Source organism: Petaurus breviceps, unplaced genomic scaffold (assembly GCF_028583685.1).
Source record: "Petaurus breviceps papuanus isolate PSGF00001 unplaced genomic scaffold, PetGlider_PUasm1.0 140, whole genome shotgun sequence".
NCBI classification, from domain to species: domain Eukaryota; kingdom Metazoa; phylum Chordata; class Mammalia; order Diprotodontia; family Petauridae; genus Petaurus; species Petaurus breviceps.
In genome coordinates, this window is record NW_027185698.1 from 41,840,270 (window position 1) to 41,861,796 (window position 21,527).

General features: G+C 37.8%; 1 protein-coding gene and 1 pseudogene across 3 annotated transcripts in view; one reads left to right on the top strand and one right to left on the bottom strand.

The window, feature by feature from the left end:
• The window catches only part of HTT (huntingtin), a 228,883-nt gene that overhangs the window by 128,666 nt on the left and 78,690 nt on the right, over positions 1-21,527 (bottom strand). For all 3 annotated transcript variants that reach the window (XM_069070716.1, XM_069070714.1, XM_069070719.1), the window contains 7 exons: positions 20,534-20,597; positions 19,384-19,484; positions 13,140-13,286; positions 6,411-6,531; positions 4,889-4,965; positions 3,155-3,306; positions 1,257-1,459 (listed from right to left, as the gene is read on the bottom strand). In XM_069070716.1, coding sequence (XP_068926817.1) covers positions 1,257-1,459; positions 3,155-3,306; positions 4,889-4,965; positions 6,411-6,531; positions 13,140-13,286; positions 19,384-19,484; positions 20,534-20,597 — 865 coding nt within the window. The remainder of the gene's footprint in view (positions 1-1,256; positions 1,460-3,154; positions 3,307-4,888; positions 4,966-6,410; positions 6,532-13,139; positions 13,287-19,383; positions 19,485-20,533; positions 20,598-21,527) is intronic.
• On the top strand, positions 16,485-18,716 carry LOC138150754 (protein FAM136A pseudogene; annotated as a pseudogene).

Consider the following 21,527-nt stretch of genomic DNA (forward strand, 5'->3'; position numbering starts at 1 on the left):
ATTTAATCTTCAGAAATGCAAAACAAACAAACAAAAAAAACCTCAATACAATCTAGGAGAAATCAATTTAACCAGTCTGAGGAAAGAAAATTTTCTAGATGCAAAGATCTTCATTTTCAATTAGTTCCTAAAACACAAATATTGTAGATAATTATAGATGCTACCAAGAGCATTATGATAAATCTTAGTTCTGAATGCATGAGACTTTATATTTATACAATAAAGCAAAATCTGATCATTTAAATGGTTAATATGATAAAAAAAAAATTAGTGTGCCATTTGGACAATGATTGCACCATCCTGATTCTCGGTTTTCTTATCTCTATCATGAGGAGTTTGGATGAAACTGTTTCCGAGGTCTTTTCTAACTCTAGCTCTATGACCCTGCATCCACATTAACTATTCTAGGAATGTTACAAAGAGAACACTTTGCAAAAGAAAAAGCCTCAAACAAACAGAAACTGTTTTAAATAAGAATCACAGTTTAAAAGAAGAAAGAAAAAAATATCTCCCTCAGCCTCTTTGGGGTATGCATAGACCATGAGTATAAAACACAATTTGAATAGGACTTTTTTGATATGTTGCTTAAGTTTTACTGAATTCACTTTTTTTCTTCTTTGTTATAAGGAATGGATCAATGATAGAGGTTGGGAAAAAAGATACAGTGGAAAATTTAGGTGATATAAAAACCAAATATATCAACTGAAGATTTATTTTTTTAAATTGTGGGTACTTTCTTCCTCCTGGTAGAGACACAGAGGTCTGTAGGTACAGAATGTTGATGTTTTTCACACTCAGTTGCTAAGGCAGTCATGCTTAAAAATCTGTATTTGCTACAAAGGAAGATTTGATAGGGAGATGAAAAAGTGTATACAAGAAAATGACCATAATTTAAATATAAAAGTCATCAATGAAATTTAAAAATAAGAAGTAATATTAAGGAGGGTTCTTAAATTTAGCACTTTATCAAATTAATTTCTGATTTAGTATATTTAAAATAGTATCAAAGACCTAAAGCTGGAAGGAAACTTAAAGTTCATGTCTAGTCTAATTGCCTTGTTTTATCTATGAGGAAACTGAGGAGCAGAGAGGCAAGGTAACTGATCCAAGGTCACATACACAATAAGTGACAAATCTGGGGTTTGAACGGATTTCAAACCTTGGATTTTTGACACTGTACAACACTGGGAGTGAAGGAATAAACCATGTTGTACCTGGAAAACAATCAAGTCTTTACAAAATGTTATTGTACATACCTTTATTGCTGGCCCAGGAGTAACATCATCCAACACATGAGCACAGATGTTAATAGCTTTCAGCAAATGAGAAAAGAGCTGCTCTACCATTGTAACCAATATTCGGTCTCCCAAAGCTGGCCATGGCTCTTCTTGTTTCATGGCTCCTGGATTGGTTTCATCTTCTGTAGTCCATGGGCTTTTCAAAGATTTGGGGGCACTAGCTGCAAGTACATAAGCATTGTTATTTCACAAATAAAATCCATATTCATTGTAATATTTAAAGAAGCATCTGAATACATATTCATTCACTTGACAGAGGGAAGGGACGGGATTCTGGGACGCTTTTTGATAAGAGGCCCACCACTGTTCTCTCCATTTCCCACAAGCTACACTGCTTCCGGACTTCTCTGCAACTCTCCAACATGTGTTCCTTCCTTAGGAAACTCATCATTGGGAAATTTCATTGTGCTGTAACATTGAATCTACTTGGTCCTCCCCTTTCATCAGTACTCTCTGCCCCTCTCATGGGACCCTCTGACAGGAGGGCAGGGTCAGAGACACCAGGGCCTCTGCTTAAAGGGGGAGCTCAGTACTTCTGTTTTAATCCCCATCTCTTGCCAGCTACATTACTTTGGAACTTCCATGGAACTCTAAATCATGCCCCTGGTCCCAGGTATCTCCCTGTCCTTCCCTACCCCCTTGCTTTTAAGCTTCCCTTGGGACACTGACTTCTCCTATTCTATTGTAAGCTCCTTGAGGGCAGGGACAGTCTTTGTATTTGTATTCCCCAACACTGAGCATGGTGCCTAGCACATAGCAGGCACTTAATCTTAATAAATGTTTATTGACTACCTAACAGTCATTACTAAACACTAATTATGTGCAACTAGTATTGATCACTAGAAGAGATACAAAGGCAATTGAGATAGGATCTCTTCCCTGATGAAATCTAAAATCTAGCTGAGGTCATTCAGCATATGCCAACTATAGAACACTATACACTAGAAGGACAGCAATTATATAGTACTAATAGAGAACAAGAGAATAAGGTAACAACATAAAACACAAAATGCTATGGGGGATAAAAGGATAGAATAATAGTATCTACCGAGGGTAGGCAGGGATCAGAGAAGGTTTTCTTTAGGAAAAGACACTTAAACTGGATCATGAAGGACATGGAAGATTTCAAAATGCAGAGATGCAAATAGTGGAGGAGGGGAAGATATTCCAGGTTTAGAAACCAGTGTGAGCCAAAGTATGAACATGGGAAAGCATAGCATGTTTATAGAGAACAATGAATAATCCAATTTGGCTGGAACCTAACACAAATAGAGTGCAGCAAGAAGAGTTAAATCCGGAAATGTAGAGAAACTGCCAATTATGTAAAGCCTTGAATGCAAGACTGTTTAAATTTTTGTAGTACTTTTAAAAAATTATCATTATTATTCATACATGTGAGTCTATCAGTTAAGGAGCTTCTGAGAAGAAAATTCTCACTACCAATCAAGACAGGGACCTGTTTCATCTACAATCCCAGAGAGCAATTACACAGCCAATACATGTCAGAGGAAGGACTTGAACCCAAGTTTTTCTGACTCTCAAATCAGCCTTCTAACCTCTATTCTACACTGGAAGTACCTACTTGTGGTTAAATGCATAGAAAAAAGCGAACAGGATTAACTTTAAACTACTATTGCAGAATGGCTGCCATAATAAATCAAACATATAAATAAGCTTTCTGGAGATTAGAAATAAATTTGAGTAAGTTTCACTAAGGGGGCAACTTATTCCAGCATGACCTTATAACTACTTTCTCTTATACACAAAACACTCTAAAAGGGAAAAAAAAACACAATGGATAAAATTACTTTAGAGAAATGTGACTGAGATGACTGCCTAGTTTCATTGTAGAGTACCTGCAAGTAAATTCCCTGCTAAAATGATGGCATCTTGATGAGCTGACAGATCCAGAGGGAACCAGGCTGAGGACAACAGGGTGAGAACTGTTGTAGCCATTCCAACTGTACAGCTCTTTCTAGACTCATCTGAGGGATTCAGGAGAGGAACCCTGAAAGCACAAATTAAGAGTCACACAACAGTATCATCTAAAGCAAATAAGATTTCCTTCTATTTTCAAAACAGATAAATTTTTTACTATAAATTTTTACATTTGTAAAAAGGGGAAAAAAGGGGCATTAAATATTCCTATAAAACAGCACTACAATAAAATATTTAAAAATCAAAGATCAAATTTAATTCAAAATAGAGATAACTACCTATATCTTATGGAAAATACTGTACCTTTTATCTTGCCACAATTTTTAAAGTACCACATTTTATTCTTGTGATATTACCACTTGAAATAAACAATTATTTTAAGCAAATAAAGTCAAGTTTAATAACAAAGCAATTGGTCATTTCATGTAAAACTTAGGAGGGTAAGAAAATACAATCACACAAAAACTAAATAGCATACTACATAGCTTTATATTTCAGTAAGCAGAATACATAACTATAATAATTAACACAAAAGTCCTCCCTGACCCAAGTGAATTGATATAAAATGAATGCTAACTACTAAAAACCATAAAAGGTTTAAATGATCTTAAAGCTATTAGGTACCTATAGTGAAGGAAGTCAATTGACTAATAGAGGTGAAGCATTTCCTACATTAGGCATCTGAAGCTAAATAATGTTTATCCTAATTCAGATTTAATATCAACTTAAAACACTTTTAATTTGCATGTATGATAACATAAATACCCCCAATAATCTCTCATTGCAGCCTGAAATGTAGCCTTTAATACCCTGGTTCAGAAATTCAAGCCCAAGTTCTGGTAACAACAACTAGGTTGAAAATATTTCATTCAGGTATAGTGGAGGCAAGAGAATGTTCATCCAAAGTGAGACCTCACAAAGTGCAAAGGTTATCAGCACCAGGTTGGCCACTGAGTCATTCATTGGGGGGGGGGGGGGAAATCTACTTTCAAAGCTGTTGAGGGGATGTGATTTGCAACAGCAAGAATATTCAAACCAACAAAAAGAATAGATTATTATAGTATTATGGTTTACTTTGAACCTCTTTCAATCTCTCCACACAATAGAGAGAAATGATTCCTCAAATTCAACCTGTAGATCACATCTTCAAGTCCATGAGATAATAAACTTGAGAATCACACATGAGAGAAGTGTATACATCCATTCACATCCACAAAGAATAACCTTATATTCTAAAATATCCAAAATATTAAAAATACCTTTAAAATTTACTAAGTAGGATGACTTTAATCCCCATTTTAAAGATGAGAAAACTGGGTAGGAATCAGAGAAGTTAACTGGCCTCCCCATGATTAGTTAAGTATCAGAGCCAATATTTGACTCTTAAGACCATTACTCTTTCACTACATAAAGAATATTCCTCAAGTCTACCCCAGAATAATAGCTACTGATCTTCAAACTAACTGCATCTTTATCAAAGATCTATCTAAATGGTTTGCCACAGTTCATTTCAGACAGGTAGATTTTTTAAAATTTCAAATGGCTTGCAGACTTAACAGGAAACGAACAATAGACCCCAATATCTAAGTGAAAATCTACTTCTTTTGTAAGCATGAAATCTAGTAGCTTGTAGAACGAAGGAAGAAACATACCCACAATGCCATCCTAGACTCCAAATACAGACCGGAAAGGCAGTAGAAAGGAGACACAAAGCTTCGCAACAGCCAAACTGAAAAACAAGGAGGAAAATATGTCAATCAAATACTCAGCTAGAGAACCATACTAATCACAAAATAAGAAATGAACTTTTCTTTCACTTTTTCTTCACAAAAATCCTGGGATGCACTGAAAATTACAGAGACATGAAGAATGCCCATTATCAAGAATTATTTTTGCCTTAATATGTGTACTTATTTTGGAAGCAAAAGCTACTCAACAGACCGATTTTTCAAAATGAAGTCAATTATCATTCAAGTAAAGAGATACAAAAATGGTACAGATGAAGAAAAACCATGCAATATATACTGGAAAATATACTGGAAAAATTGTTCATAACTTGTTTGCAAATCCATGTAACTAGCTGCCAATGAGTAACAGTTTGACAAAACAGTACTAGCTTGAAATGGTATGCCATTTGAATTTTTCAAAGGGCCCATTTAGTCTTTACAGAAACTCTGAGAAGGAGCATGCACAAATGGCAGCTTTATTATAGTGCACTGGACATTATATGGAGTCAGATGAGCCAAGCTTAAATCATAGCCCTGCCATTTATTTACTACGCTACCTGAAGCAAATGACTTCACCCTCAAACACCTCAGTTGTCTCACCCATAAAATGGAGGTCTTGTCCTCAATTATGTCTAAGGCCCCTCTCAGCCCTAAAGAAGGAAACTGAGGATCAGAGGGGTGAAGCACTTTGCCTAACATCTCACTGCTAGTTAACAGCAGACGCTTATGTTAAAATCCAGGTATCCTTTCTTCTCTTGGACCATGACTCTCTCCTTAAACAACAGAGCACTAAAATGAAACCCTGAAGTCTATTTAGCTTTCCTCTCCTCCTTGCCATTCCATACTACATAACTTCACAAAACATCAGCAAATCATGCAAAGTACCAGGCTCATAGACCCCCTACAAGATTTTCTAGTTCGCACACAAAAGAATGGAGAAGTCTAATCAAATGACTACAACTAGCTTTTATATATGGGAAGGGTAATATTAATCCCATTTGATAGACAAGTAAACTGAGGCCCAGAAAAATTATAAACAATGTCCAATTCTGTATGACAAAGTCAACACTACACTAAGTGACAATGAAATTCTGTTCGAATTGAAGTCAATAGTACCATGATATGAAAGATAAAGAATATATTTCCCTCTCTTCCATTAGCACCTAAAAATGCTGAGGCAATGTGCATTGTAAAATGGAAAAGTTCTTTGAGTGTTTGTTGCTAAATTTATCTTGGGCAAAAAAAAATGTATTAAAAAAAAAGTAAGGTCCAATTCTTACTGAATTTAAGTAGAGATCAAATTTGACAAGAATGTACTTAAGCAGAATGGGTCAATATGAACTTGAAATGAAGCTATGACATCAACAAATTAATAGTAAACAGTGACCTCTACAAGATGCTACAAATTACATTAACGAATTGTGGTTTAATAAAGAAAAACACTTACTGTAAGTGCCCGTGTAGTTGATGTTGTCAGTGCATGAGAAACTGCTGCAATAACTCTAGAAAGATTATTTTCCATTGTCACATCAGTTATGTTTGGTAATAAGTTATAGCCTCTGTATATTCTAAAAAATAAAAAAACCAAAATCAACAAATCCTTAGAAGTTAAAATGATAAATGCACTCTGAAAATGGCATTTATGACTCAAGGATACTGGTGGCTCCTATTAGTCGATTCTGCACATGGTTAATTTACCTACAACAATATCTAAACAACTACATGGTACTGGGACCACAATAACATGGCAGGTGTCTAATGTCTCTTGTTAGAAAGCAGTCAGCTAAGTTCCAAAACACGGGCAAAGTCCACAACTGTAGGAAATGTTCAATAATGAAAGGTTTGCATTTTTCTTACTTTTATACAGCAAATTACACCTAGAAGGCTTTATAGCCTTCCTCTCATTAGGCCCTTACAACCTTATTGGGAAGACAGGACAATTATTATTATCCACATTTTACAGATGAATGATATGATTTGCTAAATAATCAGACAGTTAAAGAATGTCAAAGTCTACACCAGAAGTCAGATGTTACCACCCAACCACTAGTCTTTCTACTATACTACACTGAATCCATACATAGAGTAAACTAAAGGAAACATGAAAAACTTAAATTTCTACGTTAAGCTTTTAAAAATTACGGAAGAGTGGGGCAGCTAGGTGGCGCAGTGAATAGAGCACCAGACCTGGAGTCAGTAGGACCTGAGTTCAAATCCAGCCTCAGACACTTAATACTTATTAGCCCTGTGACCTTGGGCAAGTCACGTAACCCCAATTGCCCTGCCCTCCAAAAGTAAAGAAAAAAAAAAAGAAATTACAGAAGAGAAAAAATGTCTCACTTCTACTGACAAGGTTGTCTATATTCAGCTAAGCTAATCCTGAGAAAACATCTATAACTGAGACCACATGCAAAGCATTTACAATTTGATACAACTTAACAGTTTCCTCTCTGCTAAAATGACTTTAAAAAGACTCATAATGAGGAAATAATACTATATTATATTGTATAATATAGGTAATAAAATATATAGGTATTAAGGAGATTAAAAACTCAAGTTAAAAAAATAACATTATCAGCTAATAACTTAAGTTTAATTACAAAAGAGTATTCGGCAACTTCACTTTATAACTTGATATTTATGAAAAACAATTACATTCTAAACCTGTCAAATATTTCTATTTGAAAATCATAAACACTTTAAGATTTCACTTCTGATTTCACACGATTATTTATCCAGAACATTTAATAGATGTTTTCTTCTGACGAGAATACACTATTTAAGAAAAACAAGTTGTAAAAAGTGAGAAAATACAACTGACTTCAAAGAAAGTTATCTGTAAGTAAAACATTATGATAGCAAAGAAATTTTTGTACAAGTTTTTTAACTTAATCTTTTAAATAAGAATAGAAGAAATTTAAGAATAATGCCTATCACTATATTTGACAAAGGTTTTATTAAATTAAGAGAGAAATACAAGAAACTGCTTAAGTATGCAAGTCATTTACTAGTCACTTTTTTGAAAGACCTACTACTTAGTAGAAGGCCATGTTAGAGAAATAAAATACAACTTTTAAAAAGCAGAGATTTAAAAAATAATATGCCCCCTCTTGTAAGCCTTTCTTTGAAAAAAAATCAAACTTTTGGACAGAAATATGAAACTTCGCAAACATCATTACTCTGCAATCTTAAGTTACAGCTTACCCCAAATATGTCTGCATGAGAAGTTGAGAACAAAGTGGACAGACGAAAAAGAAGCTTCAGAAGTGTACAATGGCCCAAGACTCTGGAGCCTAGCAAAGCCCTGGACTTCAAGGGAAAGTCAAAAAGACTGCCAATAATTAAAAGTCCTGGGTGTATCTTTTGGCTATATGAGCTCTAAGTCTGAGTCTTCTTTCCTTTTGAAACTGCATATATTTTCAAGAGACTATGTCCCAGACCTTTGAAGGGATGTTGCTGAGTTTCAATCCTTGCTATACTTTTTTCTGCAAAAACACCTCTGAAAAAACTACTGGGGGGTGGCTAGGTGGCACAGTGAATAGAGCACTGGCCCTGGACTCAGGAAGACTTGGGTTCAAATGTGACCTCAGACACTTAACACTTACTAGCCGTGTGACCTTGGGCAAGTCCTTCCCCCCTCCAAAAAAAAAAAAGAAAACAAAACAAAAAAATGGAGCTAATTGGTTAATACATCTGTTTGAAATTTTGGATAACTACTGACTTCTCAAGCAAAACACCAAATCTTACTAAGTCTATCCTCTAAATAAGTAGATGATCCTGAATAATGATGAAAACATCCACACTGTTGGTGCCAAAGGACCAAGAGTAAAAGATAAAATGCAGTGAACTCTTCCTCCAATGAGTACAAAGAAACTAGGGCCAAAAAGGAAACAGAAATAGAGGATATTTTATGGGAATTCTCAGTGCAAGATAGAGTAAGTTTGGTAAACAGGTAACAATAATGTATTCTCATAAACTACCTAGTACAAATCACAAACACTTAAAAGAAAAAAAAATATCATGGTCACATTCTGCAAGCCAATGGGATGCCCAGAAATGAACACAGACTTTGAAGTCAGAAGGCTTATGGTTCCCAACTCTAATATTATTTAGGTAATTTTGGGTAAGCCATTAACCTCTCAAGGTCTGTTTCCTCACCTGTAAGATCAGGGGCCCTACCAGCTATAAATCTGTGCTTAAAAATGACAGTAATAATAGCTTATATTTATATATCGCTTTAAGTTTTATAAAATTCTTTCTTTGCATGTTATTTCAATTCAGTCTCACAAGTTTATAAAGTAGGTGTTATTATTATTTCATTTCATATGTAAGGAAAATGAGAACATGAGGTTAAATGATTTGTTCTAGGTCACAAAGCTAGTAAGCATCTCAAGAAGGGTTCAAATTCATATCTTCCTGACTCCAAACCCAGAACTCTATCCATTCTACCACCTAGCTGCCTCTATGATACAAAACATAAATCTGTAGGTTATGACTGCCATTTCAAAGGAGATATGGAGACTTTCATTTTTGGCATTCTTTTTTTTTTGAAGGGGGAAGATAGAGCAATTGGGGTTAAGTGACTTGCCCAAGGTCACACGGCTAGTAAGTGTTAAGTGTCTGAGGCCGAATTTGAACTCAGGTCCTCCTGACTCTAGAGTTGGTGCTCTCTTCACTGCATTACCTAGACGTCCCTGAGGACTTTGTTTGAGAGGGGAGGGCAAATCACATAATTTTATATTTGGAAAGAATCTTTGCGATTATCTAGTCCAAACTCTAACCCATACTGATCAAGAATCATTTCTACAGAGGGGGAGGGGCAGAGACAAGATGGCAGAGTAGAAGCACAACCTCCCCACGGCTCCAGCTTCCACCTTTCCCAATCCATGTGCAAAGGGGACTGTAAACAAACTTTGGAGCTGCAGAACCCACAAAATGATACAGAGAAGTTAACCTCCCACTGAGGACAGCCTGGCAGGGCGGCCAGCACAGAGCTCTGGGAGCCAAGCCCAGCCCCACGCCTAGGCTTTAGCCCCAGGGTGGGTTCTGACCAGGTGCTGGCCAGAGGGACTCCAGATCAGCAGCAGCTGTGGCTGTTTCCAGATTTATCAACACATAGATGCAAAGGACAAAGTGAGAGGTCAGTGCAGTGTGGACTTTGGGACGAGTAAGTAGGAGTGCGAGGCTTTTGCCCCTGGGCACTGGCACAGCCAGTCAGCGCCAGGTGACAGCTTCAGCTCCTGGCCTGCAGAGTGTAGGGAGACCAAGCACCAGTCTGAGGGGAAATCGCTCTTGCTTTAACCTGCCTGGATCTGGATTGCAGTATAGGGTGGAGGTCCTGGGGTGTGTGTCCAGCTTGCCAGAGCGTGTGGAGACCTTAGAGAGGGTACCCATCTAATACCTCCAGCAACTGAGAAAATCCCAGTGTTTGGGACGAAAGCTCCCCTGTCTGGTGGTAGAGTCTTACTGTGGCAAAAAGTCCAGGGGTCAAGTGACTGAGGGACAACATGACCAGGCAAAGGAAACAAAGCAGACAGAAGATTCCAACATTACACTCCTATTTTGGCGACAAAAAGGAGTAAAGCATGGAAGAGGAGGAAGGCAGTGAAGTCAGAACTGCTGCACCAAAAGCTTCAAAGAAAAATACAAGCTGGTTACAGGCCATAGAGGACCTTAAGAAGCAGATAAGAGAAGTGGAGGAAAAATTGGGAAAAGAAAAAATTGAGAACAATTCAAGAAAATTATGAAATGAGAGTCAACAGCCTGACTGAGGAAAATAACACTTTAAAAAACAGATTGACTCATATGGAAAAAGAGGCTCAAAAAGGCAATGAGGAGAAGAATGCCCTAAAAAGTCTAATTTGCCAGATGGAAAAAGAATCTCAAAAGCTCACTAAGGAGAATCAAGGCTTCAGAATTAGAGTGGAGCAAATGGAAGCTAATGACTTTATGACAAATCAAGATGCTGTTAAACAGATCCAAACAAATGAAAGAATAGAAGGCAATGTGAAATATCTCATGGGAAAAACCACTGACCTGGAAAATAGATCCAGGAGAGATAATTCAAAAATTATTGGACAACCTGAAAGCCATGATCAAAGTTAGAACTTAGAAATCATCCTCCAGGAAGTTCTCAAAGAAAACTGCCCTGATGATTTAGAATCAGAGGGCAAAATAGAGGTTGAAAGAATCCACCGATCACCTCCTGAAAAAGATCCCAAAAAGAAAACTCCTAGGAATATTATAGCCAGGTTCCAGAATTCCCAGATTAAGGAGAGAATATTATAAGCAGCCAGGAAAAAACAATTTGAATATTGTGGAAACACAATCAGGATAACCCAGGATTTGGCAGCTTCTACATTGAGGGATCAAAGGGCTTGGAATATGATATTCCGGAGGTCAAAGGAGCTGGGATTAAAACCAAGAGTCACCTACCCAGCAAAACTGAGTATCATGTTTCAGGGGAAAATATGGTAATTCAGTGGAATAACGGACTTTCAAGCATTCTTGCTGAAAAAACCAGAGTTGAACAGAAAGTTTGACATTCAGATACAAGAAGAAAGAGAAGCATGAGAAGGTAAACAGGGAAAAGAAATCATAAGGAACTTATCAAAGTTGAACTATTAACATTCCTACATGGAAAAACAATAATTGTAACTTATGAAACTTTTCTCAGTAGGTGAAGGGAATATATATATACACATGTGTCTATATATGAGGGTATATGGGCATATGAATACATATGTGAATGTGTGTACATATGTGTACAGGTATACATAGATAGAGGGCACAGGACCAATGTAACAGGAAGGGATGATAATTAAAAGGTGAAATTAAGAGGTGAGAGGGGAATATAATGAGAGGAGATGGGGAGAGTCAGAATGGGGTAAACTATCTCATACAGAAGAGGAAAGGGGAAATGGTTACAATGGAGGGGAAGAATAGGAAAGCAAAAGGGAATGGGTCAACCTTATTCCCATTGAATTTGGCTTGAGGAGGAAATGAAATACACACTAAATAGGGTATTTCAACCTACAGGAGAGTGGGGGGGAAGGGGACGAAAGGGGGGATGATGGAATGGAGGGCAGGCTGGGGGGGAGAAAGTTGGAAGCACCCACTTTTGAAAAGGGACAGGATCAAAGTAGAGAATAGAACATGTGGGAGGTGGGATAGGAGGGAGGGAAATATAGTCAGTCTTTTACAATATGTCTACTGTGTTATTGTTTTGCATTAGCCACACATGTACATTCTATACTGAACTGCTTATCTTCCCAGTAACGGTGGGTAATAAGGGAGGAAGGGAATGGATCTGGAATTCAAAGTTTTAAAATCAAATATTCAAATATGTATGTATGTGTGTGTATACATACATACATACATACATATACATATATATATATATATATATATATATATATACTATCATCAATACTATTTTACATGTAATTGGGAAATAAGATATACAGGCACTGAGGCATAGAGATCCACTGGAAAAGTCGAAAGGGGTATGGGAGAAAATATGGGAGAGAGCAGATTGGAGGAGAGGAAATCCTGTGGGATTGCTATTTTGGGGGGGGGGTAGGGGAAAAACAGGGAGAAAATTTATAACTCAAAATCTGGAGGAAATGAATGATGTAAATCAGAAGTTAATAAAGCATTTGAAAGAGTTAAAAAAAAAAAAAGAATCATTTCTACAACATTATCCAACGTCTATTTCAAGATCCCCAGAGATTTTAAATTCATCAGCTCCGATGTCATCCAGTTTCACCCTAGAATATCTCAAATAGTTACAAGAGCTTAACTGTTAATAGGGCAATGGACTCCAAAAAAGGTAAAAAGTTTACTAATTTAACCACTCAGAGGCTCCCTAAGAAGACTCAAAAAAAGTAGTTCACATTTATATAATTACCTTAATACAAGTATTATTACGCCCATTTTAAGGTAATGAAAAAAGGTACAAAGTAAGAGGCAAGCTCAAAAACCACACAAAAGTCACTGAGTTGTGAAGCAGGACCCAAGCCTGAGTTATGTGACTCCAAATCTGGAACTGTTTTCATGCTGCCTATCAAATCAGAGTCTTTCTCTTTCTAAAATTATTTTCATTAAAAAAATTCTAAATATACTCATCCACTAAGGTTTGGTAGACCACAGACAAAACAAATGTCAAATAGCATACCTTGTGATGGTGCTGACTGAAAAGTGAGAGGGAGGCTGAGTCTCATGCATTAGAAGTTTCAAGTAGACACTGCTTTGGTCCCTTGCTACAGCCACAACTGGATCGGTTTGTCCTTGGTCACAACTGTAAAACAGCCTTGGAACAAGTCTTGAATACAAAAAGGAAATGAAAAATCATGAAAACAACAAAACCATTTATTAAATAAAATAAACTTTAATATTGTCTGTATCAAGACCACCTATGAGCTCATGCATACAAAGCTGAATATAAGCTTCAAAGGGGAGAGCCAAGATGATGGAGGAAAAACATAAACATGACATGGGCTGCAGCTTCAACCATCTCCAATACCTGAAAAAAATCACTCTAAACAAATTTTAAAGCTACAGAATCCACAAAGAGATAGATAGAAACAAATCTCCTGCTGAAGGCAGCCTGGCAGGCTGACAGGAAAGGTCTATCGCAATGCGCAGGGAGCCAAGTACAGTACCCAGCGAGCTTTGGTTCCAAGCCCAAGGAGTCCATGACCAGCGCATAGACCCATCAGAGCAGACTTCAGGAGAGTGAATCACCAGCAGCTGTGGTGGTATCCAGACTCCTCAACCCATAAATGCCAGAGAGAAAATACCTAGAACCTAGAAATCATCCTTCAAGAAATTCTCAAGGAAAATTTCCCTGATGTTTTATTAACATCTCTCTTTGAACTCTCTCTCTTTCTTTCTTCACATCATTCATTTCCACAAGATTTTGAGTTACAAATTTTCTCCCCATTTTTTCCCCTACCCACCACCCCAAAACAGCGATCCCACTGAACATCCCCTCCCCCAATCTCCTCTCTCCCATATCTTCCCCCATACCCTCTCTGACTTTCCAGTAGGGCACGGTGGATCTCTATGCCCCAGTACCTGTACATCTTATTTCCCAGTTACATGTAAAATAATAATAATATATAGATATATATGTTAAACATTTTATTTTAAACCTTTGAATTCCAGATTCTTTCCCTACCTCCCTTGTCACTCACCCTTACTGGGAAGATAAGCAATTCAATATAGGTTGTATATGTGTAGCTATGCAAAACATTTCCATAGTGGATCTATTGTGAAAGACTAACTATATTTCCCTCCATCCTATCCCACCCCCCACTTGTTCTATTCTCTACTTTGATCTTGTCCCTTTTCAAAAGTGGGTGCTTCCAACTTCCCTCCCCCCCAGCCTGTTCTCTCTTCTATCATCCCCCCTCTCATCCCCTTCCCCCCTCTCCTGTAGGGTGAGATACCCTATTTAGTGTGTATGTCATTCCCTCCCTAAGCCAAATTCATTGAGAAAAATGTTGACTCATTCCCTTTTGCCTTCCTGTTCTTCCCCTCCATTATTTTAGTTTACAAGATTCAGTTTCACAATTCCTTGGTTTCAAATTTTCTCCCCCTCCCTGTCCTTGCCGCCCCTCCCCCCCCCATGGTGGTATACAATCAAGTATAGGATCTGCAAATACTTTTAACATTAGACATTAGTCAGGTTATAAAGAAGGATTGTGTCAGAAGGAATGAACAATGGGAAAGAGGAAACAAACTCAAACAAGATAAAGAAAAAGAGCAGGTAGTTTGCTTCAATTTGCATTCAAACTCTGTTCTTTCTAGTTCTTTCTCTGGGTGTAGACATCTCTCTCCATCATGAGTCTTTTGGAGTTGACTTATAACCCTGCATTGCTGAGAAGAGTCCAGTCTATCAAAGCTGGTCATCACACATACGTTGTGTCTGTAATTCTGTGATGTTTTAGAACAAGAGGGCAAAATAGAGATTGAAAGAATCCACTGATCACCTTTTGAAAAAGATCCCAAAAAGAAAACTCCTAGGAATGTCATAGCCAGATTCCAGAGCTCCCAGGTCAAGGAGAAAATATTATAAGCTATCAGGAAGAAACAATTTGAGCATTATGGAAACACAATCAGGATAGCACAAGATCTAGCAGCTTCTACATTAAGGATAGAAAGCCTTGGAATATGATATTCCAGAGGTCAAAGGAGCTGGGATTAAAACCAAGAATCACCTACCCAGCAAAACTGAGTATAATGCTTCAGAGGAAAATATGGTCATTCAATGAAACAGAGGACTTTCAAGTATTTTTTATGAAAAAACCAGAGCGGAAGAGATCATTTGACTTTCAAATACAAGAAGTAAAGATTATATAGTGCTTCATTTAACATCAAATTTTTTCAATGTGTTGGTCAATTAAACTCAATTTTTTCTCTTCTTGGTTAAAAAGGATGGCTCACTGGAAGGGGATAGTTAAAGAGAAATCCAGATGATATAAAAACAAAAAACATCAGTAAATACACATATTTTTTAAAAAGGGAATGGTACTGAATGAATATAAAAACAAATAAATGAACAATGCTGATCACCTAGCTACTTAAGTGGCAATTTCTTCCTAAATACTGTTAGTAAAAGCAAGGGACTTCTGACAGGTTTTCAATCCCCTCCACTCTACCCATCACAGCAATATTGGAATAATTTTCCCTGAACATAAACCTGGTTATTATTCTGCTAAAAAATCTTCAGCATCTCCTCCTGCCAACCAAGTCTTTGACAGTCAAAAACAGCTACAACCCAGCTAAAAAATTATTCTTTAAACTTCATTACATGTTACTCCTTTTCACAAACCCTATACTACATTCCAACCAAACTAGGTTACCCTCCATTCACTCATACATGTTCTATGAACACGTTCCATGCCTCGATTATATTATTCCTTTAACCCAGGTGTTCTTAACCTAGGTTCAAATAACTTATTTTTAAAATCTTTTAATAACCATACTTCAATACAAATGGTGTCTCTTGTAATCCTACATATTTTATTTCTGCAGTTGAAAAGATATTCTGGGGGCGGCCAGGTAGCACAGCGAGTAAGAGCACCGGCTCCAGTGTCAGGATTGACCTGGAGATCGAATCCCGGGCTCAGACACTTAGCACCCACCCAGAAACACCTGGCTGTGTAACCTTGAGCAAGTTACTTAACCCCAATTGCTTAGGGGCGGCCAGGTGGCTCAGCGAGTAAGAGCACCGGCTACTGTATTGGTATCAAGAGACTGTCATAAGTGTTCATGATACAAAAATGGTTAAGAAACCCTGCTTTAAAAAGAAAATTCTTCCCTCCCTTTCTTCACTTGAATTTCTACCATTTAAACAATAAAAATATCATGACTTCTACAAAGTCTTCCTGATTTAAAGTAATTCGTTGCTCAGTAGGTTCTCCTACTAAATCATTTACCTCCCCACCACTGAACACAGCAATCTAGACTCAGTTTAGACATTGTTTTTTTGGTGTGGAGCTGGGTCTTCATTAGGTTAAGGAGCTTCTTTCTGTAGAAATTCCTCCCACAGATGCAAATCAGCAACTTGTTGGCAACTTAAAATTTTACAAGTTTTGTTCAGATCCCTGATCACCTATCAATGAGATAGCTTTTTATGGTTTTTTATATACCTAATACCATCCTAAAATTACCTAACAGTCTTATTTTAAAAAATAAAAATTAAAAGATGTACTATAAATGCAAATGCACTACAAATGCAAATAAAAATGTGTGGGTATACGTAAGACACTGTGCTAGAAACAGGAAAATAATGAAAGTCTTAACCTCAAGGAGCAAACAATATAATGGGGAGGATATAGCATCTAGAAAAAGAAGTACGTTAAAAGAAAGAAACATAGGCAGATGCTGGAAGTGGGCATCCTGAGGGGTGGCGGGGTCGCTCTCAGAGCTCCATGTGGAGCTAGAGTGCTCAGCCTGAGTGGTGCAGGGCACAGGCCCAGGGGGTGGGGGTATGCCATGGCGGAGTCGCAGCAACTGTGGGTGCAAGAGGTGGTGGACACCATGGTGAAAGGGCTGGAGCAAGAGAATATCTGCAAGATGCATGTTCCAGTGCAGTGCCAGCTGCTGTGAAGATACCCAGGCCTCCATGCAGCAGGTTCATCTGTGCATTGAACGCTGCCATGCTCCCTTGGCCCAAGCATAGGCTCTTGTGACCAGTGCACTGAAGAAATTCCAGGACCGCCTGGCTCGATGCACCATGCACTGTAATGACAAAGCCAAAGACTTGATGGATGCTGGGAGCAAGGAGCAGCAGGTGAAGAGGCAGCTAGAGTCCTGTGTGACTAAATGTGTGGATGACCACATGCACTTCATCTCTACCATGACCAAGAAGATGAAGGATTCCCTGGCATCTATTGCAAAACAGTCATTGTCAGTAGTCATCTGGGGTGGGAGAATGGGTCTACTTGTAAAAATGTATGGAAATTTTTACCTTTCAGTGAAAATTTAAGAATGAAGAAACTGAGGCTGGTAGCAAGTTTAAGAATACCTTTATGGGAATTTCACATCTGCCTCTGGACTCTGTTGGTTCCATTATATGTTTTAACCCATAGGTGAAGAAATGGAAGAAACTGGTTCTCAGATTTGGATTGGAGGCAGCATGGAGGGCTGATAGTACCCAGGTCCATCCCTTCAGTGAAGATGCCTTCTGTTCTATCTGTTGAAGCCCTTAACGGCTTTCAGCTGGTTCAGAGTTATTCCATTCCTAGAAGCTGTAATAACCCTTTGGGTTTATAGGTATTAGCAGTTCTCCTCCCCAACCCATCTCCCATTTGGTATGAACCCCTGAGGGTAGCTGTCCATTTTTGTTTGGTGCCAACTTCACACCCACCTGATTAAACCATTTCCCACAGACCAGAAAGCAGCAGCCATGAGTTCACTACTGAATGGAAAAGAGAAGCACAATTGTGCTTTTTTTCCCCAGTACAAGAACCTGGCATTCAGGAGGAGTCTGGGGAAAGAGGGTTACTTTGATTAGAGTTCTGAGCAGCTCCCGGTGATCTTTCCTTTGATGAAGACAGTGCTCATGTGAGCTTTCAGCTGGGACACCAAGGAAGAACATAAATGGGAAATCTTCCACCAGGCACGTGAAGCTCAGGTTCCTTCACGCTGGCTTTTCCAGGACTGCTGCTCAGGTTACTTTTTCTTGCCCTTCTGGAAGGTACGACAGGGGCAACACTTCATTTAAAGTGTTTTATGAGACTAATATGAAACGGTTTTGAGTGAAGGCCAAAGAAAGCCTCTCTTTGCTTGCAGAACAATCTTAAACCTCTTGCTTAATGGAATGGTAGATGATGGGTTTGGGGGAAAGTTAGTTTTCTAACTTTTCAACAAAAACAGCTTGTTGAGAGGACTCTCTTAGGACAGGGAAGGGTAGGAAGACAACTTAAATTCCTAAGCAGGTCGCAAAGGAGAGCTTTTGTCTACCCCGGAGCACAGGAGGCAGCAAGCACCAATTATCCAGTTATCACTTGGTTAAAACTTTGAGCAACATGCTAGTTCCAGGCCTTGTGTTGGGAAAGATCTTGTTCTCTTTATACCAACTTCTTATTGAATGCAATTAACATAGCCTTCCTGTTCAGTGTTTCAAGGCTAGTGATTTGATCAAAAAATAAACAGCTGGATTTTTTTACTTCCAAAAAGAAAAAAAGAAAAGAAGCATAAGGAGAAAGGAAGAATCCAAACGAAGTTCTCGAGGAAAACTAGAAGACAGTGAGGTCATTTTCAATGAGGGACCTTGGAAAAGAGCGTGGTGCACCCGGCACACTAAATAGCTCTGAAGAAAAAGAAAGCTATTGAGAGGCGGAGATTAAGAAAGAGTGGTCCCAGGCATGAAGAATAATCACCCCACTCCCATGTGCATGAAGACAGGAAAGGACCAAACAAGATGATGTGGAAAACAGCAATCCAATTTTACTGTAAAAGGGGAGCAGTATGAGATCAAGTTAGAAAAGCTGGTAACAAAAGCAGGCTGAAACAGACAGTGCAGGGCCTTGAATACCAGGCTAAGGAGTGTAGATTGTTTTTTCCTCTAGGAAATAGGGAGCCACTGAGGGTTTTTGTGCAGAAGAGTGACATAGTCCAAAGCTATGCACTGAAAAGATAATTTTGGAAGCTGTTAATATGATGGAATAGTGAAAGATAAGACTGGGCACACATTACCAACAAAGGAACCAAATGGGGTTTTTTAAATGTATTCCTAAAAATTACTCTAATTTTTAGATCACCATCTAAACTTGAGGGATTAGTAGTTCAGCCCAAAGTGAAGATGACCTCTGGTCATGTTGGTCCATATGATCCATAGATGATCGTCGTTCCCCTGAATTGAATGTTTAAATTAGTTTTTATTATGCTCACAAATTTGAAGCTCATACCTGATTAATGAAGATGCAGCAACGTGCCTCACCCGGGGATCTTCATCTCCAAGTAAGTAGATGACAACATTATTGAGCACTCGATCCTGCAGTTTTAAAAGCTTTAGGGAAAGGATGAGAAAGATTAAGCAATAATCATACTTCACAGTTACGGGGCGTCTTCAAGATTTACAAAGTATGCTTCTCATAACAATCTGGAAAAAAAAGAGCTCCTATAACCTGAGGTTCCTGAAATTCCAGGGAACCACTTATTGGCTCACATACATCTAGACAAAGGACAGGCAAAATGCTTAACTTTTAATGAATTTTAAAGGAAACATGATATGAGAGTAATTAATGTTACCAAGTTTCAGTTAAGTTTCCTGTGAACACTGTCATTGTTATTTAATAGACAACTGGCTAGGCAAGGTTATAACACTGTTTCATGACAATACAATGAGATGAGGTTTTTTTGGTCACATATTAATGAAGTTACTACTGGACTAAATTAGTTAAAGTAACAGTATTCAGGGCATTATGTATTACCACGCAAAGGGTTATGTGATAAGCTATGAACTCATGATATAATAATAAGACAGTATAGCTACCATTCATATGTAACAATTTAAGGTTTATAAAACATTTTATATGTTACCACATTTTACCTTCACAACTACCCTGAGAGGTATGTGGTATTATTATCTCCATTTTAACAGAACAAATTAAGGTTAACAGAGGACAATGACTTATCCAGGGTCACAAAGCTAGCAAGCATTTGAATCCATTTTCAAACTCAGGTCATCTTGACTAGAAATTCAGTGCCTCTATGCTCGGCACCCCTTTTTTTTTTTTTGCAGAGGGGAAGGCAGGGCAATTGGGGTTAAGCGACTTGCCTAAGGTCACACAGCTAGTAAGTATTAAGTGTCTTAGGCCAGATTTGAACTCAGGTCCTCCTGATTCTAGGGCCAGTACTCTATTCACTGTACCACCTAGTGGCCCCCTGCTCTGCACCTTCTAAATATCAAATAGTTTCAACAAAGAAAATAAGATCACACTCTTCAAATAAAATCAAATAATGTGGATTCAAAGAACTTAAACACTAAAGATAAACCATCTGATTCCAATTCTTGTAAAAAGAAAAATCCACCATATCAGAAAATAGTCTGCTTACCCCAGTATAATGATGAGATCCCTTGTGTAAATGGTCTGTTTTTGCCTCCAAAAAGCTAACTAACCTTAAAAAGGAAAATAACACAGAGAATAAGGAAGAGAACACTTGACAATTGAACTACTGCAGATAGCAACTCAAAATGACAAAAAGTCTCCTTGTTTTCAAAAACTAACTCAGAATAAGAGTTATAAGAGACAAAAGATGTTATCAAGTGCAACCAAAAGCCAAAGAGCATCCAGTCTACATTTGAAGACCTATAGTAAGAGATACCCCCCTTTTTTTAACTCACTAACTTCCAAAAGAATCTTTTTTACTTACGGAGAGCTCAAATTCATAGGAAGTTATTCTTTATACCACACTGCTTCCATAATCCTGAAAGAACTCACTTAATCTCTTTGGAACAGTTCAAAAATATGTAATCAATATTCTATAATCTTTGCTGGGCAAAAGAATAGAACTTGCTAAATAAAGTTTTCTTTCCCAAGAGAAAGGAAATTTCTTGAGGGAATTTTTTTTTTAAATAAAAGAACTGAGATACATACATAGTATTAAATCTAATTAAGTGAATAAAGAGAAAAAAATTTCATATAAGGAAAAGCGGGCAAACAAAATTAAGTTTTTCCCCCTTTTTTTAGTGAAATTTAAATTTTTAGGGTTATAAAAAGCCAACTAAGTGTATCTGCTTTTGCTCCAAAAAAAATTCTAGCAAAACATGAAAATCTTCTCTAAAGAAAACCACATTTGGGGTGGCTAGGTGGCACAGTGAATAGAGCACTGGCCCTGGAGTCAGGAGGAACTGAGTTCATATCCGGCCTCAGACACCTGACACACTTACTAGCCGTGTGACTTTGGGCAAGTCATTTAACCCCAATTGCCCTCCAAAAAAAAAGGGAAAAAAAGAAAACCACAATTTAGGGCAAAGATGACAAAAGATGGAATAGTCAATGTTGGAGACACTGAAGGAAGATAGGTACACTAGTGTATTGAAGGTAAA